General features: G+C 47.5%; 1 protein-coding gene across 1 annotated transcript; it reads left to right on the forward strand.

The window, feature by feature from the left end:
• Window positions 1-1,187: 1,187 nt before the first annotated feature.
• Window positions 1,188-3,876, forward strand: HOXA3 (homeobox A3; the record flags this gene model as incomplete). Its single annotated transcript, XM_080340405.1, has 2 exons — window positions 1,188-1,659; window positions 3,107-3,876. The coding sequence occupies 2 exons, from the start codon at window positions 1,188-1,190 to the stop codon at window positions 3,874-3,876; spliced, it is 1,242 nt and encodes a 413-aa protein (XP_080196531.1).
• Between the last annotated feature and the right edge of the window lie 1,438 nt (window positions 3,877-5,314).

Below are 5,314 nucleotides of genomic sequence, written 5' to 3' on the forward strand. Positions count from 1 at the left end.
CAGTTTCCAAGACAGAACCTATTATCACTAAGTTGGAAGGAAAGTTCAAGCCGTGGTCATGGAGATGAACGCTGGTTTTTCAGGTTCCTGGTGTGTTTTTTTCCTCCAATCCATCATGTTTTAACAGGTAGGATCTGGCTGATTCCACGAAAAGTTAGCGTCTTGCGAGTAACTGTCGAAAAAAAAAACGAACCAGCAGCCGCCAAAGTGCCCAACTTGCCCCTGCCGGCCTCGCTGAAGGGCCTCCGTGTCTAACTGGGCGCAGTGGAGGCTTCAGTCCCTCTCACGGGTGGGAGGTGGGCGCGGGGGCTGCGTGGGGAGGACCCCGCCGCGCTGCGGGGACCGAGCGGGAGCCGCTGCGGGCGGCGGCCGGGGCTCGTCCGGGCAGAAACTGCTGCTGCCGGGGTGCGTGACCAGGTCGGCTCGGGATGGTGTGCGAGCACGGAGGGAAAAAGGCGCTGGCTTTGTTTATTTTCTTATCGAGCATTTCATAGACAAGCCCAAATCCACCACTTGGGATCGGGGTGTGTAAATATCTCTGGCTAGGAAACCTTTCCACCCCGCTCCTGCCCCCTGCCACACGTAGACAGGAACAATCTCATGTATGTCTTTGAAGTTGTATGGAGAGCTGTAATCTGGAGAGAAAGGCTAAAAATAAAACGACGCCGGTTACACGAGAGGGTTTGATCCTCGAGCTAGAATGAAGGAAAAGCCCAGCCCCTTTGCATTACCGATTCCTCGATCACCCTCATCTCAGAGGCTGGTATTAAAACAGCCTCTCGGTGATAAATGATGAACCCCCATGCCGTGTGGTGTCCTGCTCTGTTTCTTAAGAATAAATAAATAAAAAACCCTAGAAAGCCACTATCCCGGTGCAGCAAAGCACATATTTGTAGCTGCCGGTAAATCCAGGCAGCTTTTATATCAAAATGCTCTGCGCCTGAGGCCAAGTCGTGCTGCTAAATATTGCTGACCACTTTTTCTTTTATGGCTTTCATGTCACTTAGCTATTGAAAGTAAGATGGATTTGTACCATTTCTTCACCCTGCTCTGCTCTCCCCACACCCCAGGTCTGCCCGGAGAGGCCATTGGAGGAAGAGTGCCACGTGACAGAGGGGTGCCAATGTTATTCTCCAAGGGTGTCAAGACCCTGTCAGTTTGCGAAATAAATATTGGGAAACAACGAAATGCAAAAAGCGACCTACTACGACAGCTCTGCAATCTATGGTGCCTACCCCTACCAAGGAGCAAATGGTTTCACTTATAATGCGAGTCAGCAGCAATATCCTTCATCTTCATCACTTGTGGAAACTGAGTACCACCGCCCTGCTTGCTCCCTCCAGTCCCCCGGCAGCTCCGTGTCCCACCACAAGGCCAATGACATCAGTGAGAGTTGCATGAGGACCCTCCCAAGCCAGCCTCTCCAGCCCCCCAGCCTCGCCGACCCACAGGCCCCACCACAGCCACCTTCAGCCCAGCAGGCGCAACCTCCAGTTCCATCTTCTGCCTCACCATCTCAAAATGCCAGCAGTAACCCTGCTCCAGCCAACTCCACCAAGAGCCCTGCTCTTAACTCGCCAACCATGTCCAAACAGATATTCCCGTGGATGAAAGAGTCTCGGCAAAACACAAAGCAGAAAAACAGCAGTTCCAGTTCAGGTATGAAACATTTTTCCCCCTCTCCCTGAGTACCCCTAGGCTGACCATGCGTCTGTAACCCTGCCCACCTTCATTGTGGGAAGTGAGGGGAGGGAATGGGCTCTTTTCTTCTCTGAGTTGAATTTGGAAAGGAGTTTCCACTGCTTGAAAGGGGAGCTCAGAAAATAAATCACCTCCTGCAAAACTTTCCCAGTCTTGCAGGATGGGTCCAAAGAGATTTTGAATCCTAGTGGTTAAACCACTTGTGCCCAAACCACTTGTGCCTTCCTGCATCTATCACATATCCTAGGTAATCCCCCCTCCAGTAAACGATATCAGTGTGGAGCAGCCCAGGCCTTAAGCCAGAGGCCTGTCCTGAGTACTTTGTTGGCATGGTGCTGTTAGATTAATAAGACAGTGACCTATCTCTACTGAAGTGTAACAGGAATAAAATAGCTCATAATCACAAGCAGGCAGGATCAATGCCCTACATGCAGTCAGAACCTCTTATTCTTTTAACAAGCTGATTGGCAAAGTTACAAGCCTGGTAAACAAAAATCATTCTGGAGTGCCATAAACTTCAGCCCATAAAATACTATTTGAGAGATGGAAGTGTGCATTTACGCTTTTATTGCTCAAGGAAACCCAAATCAATAACACTAGTGCTAGCTCAAATGCCCAGGAGTTGTGCTTATATTAACCTCTTCCTCTTTTACGCTTAAATGTGCCTTGGAAGTAGAGTCCAAAACTTTAGTGAATGTCCTTGCTAGTCTGCTTCTTAGAGCTCTGGTAACATTGCTGTTTACAGCCTTACATATAATCTACTTATTTTATTAAAAACCAGTGACATTTAAATGTCTGTATGCCTATACATGAGCCTAGCCACCCTATTTGATTATGTATGTTACACGTCCCAATCACTACCATATGTTTATGCTATAAGTTAGATGTGATAGAAACACTAGACCATCAATTCTGTGTTTATATATTACAATGTTACATATAGATATCTAACCCTCAGGCATTTCTAGCTGATGTGTGTATGTCAGGGTTTTCAGAAAAAGAGGGCTGCAGGTCTTAACAGCAATGGAGAACGGCTAGTTCTTGAAGACCCCAATCCTGCTATGTTAGCAAAGCCATAGTTTCACCTTCAGAGTTTCTAAACCATGCTGTGTTTCCCTGAAACTTTCTTACTCCTTTATGCAAAGCTCAAGATACATTGCATGCTGTTGTTCTTAGAGGAAGCAAGTATGGTCATATAGTGACACTGATGAGGTGAAGGAGTCTATTGAGGATTGTAGGTTGGCATGACTGCGCTCATGCCATGGGGGAGTACTCATTGCACACATGGGCATCCATCTTGTGCCTGAGAGCTGGGCTCTCCAGGTGCTGGCATTGTTGGTTGTTGTCTCTGGTTGCCGTGTCTGAGTTCATCATGCTGATTGTGTTCTTTGTGTGATTTACATAGGTGAGAGTTGTGCTGGTGATAAAAGCCCTCCGGGGCAAGCCTCCTCTAAGCGAGCCCGTACAGCTTACACAAGTGCCCAGCTGGTAGAACTGGAAAAGGAGTTCCACTTCAATAGATATCTTTGCAGGCCACGAAGGGTAGAGATGGCTAATTTGCTCAATCTCACAGAAAGACAGATCAAAATCTGGTTTCAGAACCGCAGAATGAAATACAAAAAAGATCAAAAGGGCAAGGGCATGATGACCTCTTCAGGAGGACAATCCCCAAGCAGAAGTCCCGTTCCTCCAGCTGCTGGGGGGTATCTAAACTCTATGCATTCTTTAGTAAACAGTGTCCCCTATGAGCCTCAGTCGCCTCCACCATTTAACAAGCCTCATCAAAACACCTATGGCATCCCTGCATCGTATACTGCTCCTCTTAATAATTGCCCACCTCCTCAAAAGAGATACACGGGGACGGCAGCTGTGACACCTGAATATGATACTCATCCTCTTCAAGGCAACGGTTATGGGAATCCACATATACAGGGAAGCCCCGTCTATGTAGGGGGCAACTACGTGGAGACCATGACCAGTTCTGGGCCTTCCATCTTTGGTCTAACTCATCTCCCTCATCCTCCCTCTGCCAACATGGACTACAGCGGGGCTGGGCCAATGGCCAACAATCACCACCATGGACCTTGCGATGCGCACCCAACATACACAGACCTTACCACTCACCATCCTTCTCAGGGAAGAATTCAGGAAGCGCCCAAACTCACCCATCTGTAAGAGACAGGGGTCACTAAGTGGAACACCAAGCCCTCAACTTTTGGAAAGTACTCAACCCTTCCCTTCTCTCTCTCCTCCTCCCCCATATGCCCGCCCCTCCCCTTCTTGTTTCTTTTGTTCGTTTTGGTTTGTTTCCTTTGGTAAAAGCGTTTTCTAGTTTATGTGACGTAGCAATATTTGTTGCTTGAATTGCTCTATAGTTTCACTAGTAGATATTTATCTTCTTGAACTGTAGCCTTGTGTCTCACTTTGGGAGTACGTAGAGGCTTTATATTTTATCTTCTACACTTTTATCAAAACAGGGTATATGAACAAATTTTCTATAAAAGGAATTCTTAAATGTGAATTTGTTCGTACATGATTGATCCTACGGGGAAGCAATTTTTTTTATTGCACTTCTTTTAAATAGCGAGAAAGACATCAAAAGCGCTTGGGCAGGGACTTCCTGGACAATTATTAATACGTGTAAGTCTTTCAACGTGTGTATGCTGGTGAACATTCAGATTTATTTATTTTTTTTTTGCAAACATTGAATAATCTAAGTGTTTAAAATTTTATTTATCCCCATTTGTTCATATTTATATATATATAAAAAAATTCTGTACCCTGAATATTCAGGAGGTATTTACCTGGCCATATGCTAGATGGCATATTGGCACGCATAGGAAATACCATTTGAAAGGAAACTATAACTCCTTTTATAAAAATGGTGATAATGATTATGATGATAATGACGATGCAATAAAATCTGGGAAAAAGATCACAGCTTGAATACTTTATGCTTGTAACATCCAGCCAGGCGGGAAGCGTGTGAAGCTGAGAAGGCTAGATTTGTTTTGAAAGTTATACATTCCTTGCTGCTCATGTTCTGGAAAAAAAAAAATAAAGTTTTTATTCTGAATAATAAAGAGTTAAGAACATGTTCTTTGCAGCACAAGGCAAGGGAGAGCTCTTAATGACGTGGGGAGTTAGGAACTCGTCTGTAAACTCACACGAGGATCCAGTAGCCCACCCGAGGGTCCCGGGACGCCTTTTCAGCACTTCATAGGCAGGGAGGGGGATTGATTTTTTTGTTGTTGTTTTTTTGTTTCCCCAGCAGGGTTTTGAGGCCCGCGGCGGCCGCCCCCTCCTGCGCCCGCTACGCAGTGCCCACCCGGCGCGGAGGGCAGGCGGGCGCGGATCGCCCCCTTCCCCCTCTCCGCGGAGCAGTGGGGTAGTGGCCGCGGAGCAGCGCGGGGAGCGTCCCCTGCCTCCCGGCAGGCCAGCTGGATGGGGGTGTGTATGTCTGTGTGTGTGTTTGCGCGTACAAGCGTCGATGTGGGAAGCACATGGGAGCAGAGCTCAGGATAAAACCTCGCGTGGGTGCGGGCCCGGGCGCGGAGGGGCCTCCTCCTCCCCAGGCTGGGGAAGGAGGGAGCCGAGCAGTGGGCAGCTGCTG

The sequence above is a fragment of the Nesoenas mayeri genome (genome assembly GCF_963082525.1).
Source record: "Nesoenas mayeri genome assembly, chromosome: 2".
Lineage (NCBI taxonomy): Eukaryota > Metazoa > Chordata > Aves > Columbiformes > Columbidae > Nesoenas > Nesoenas mayeri.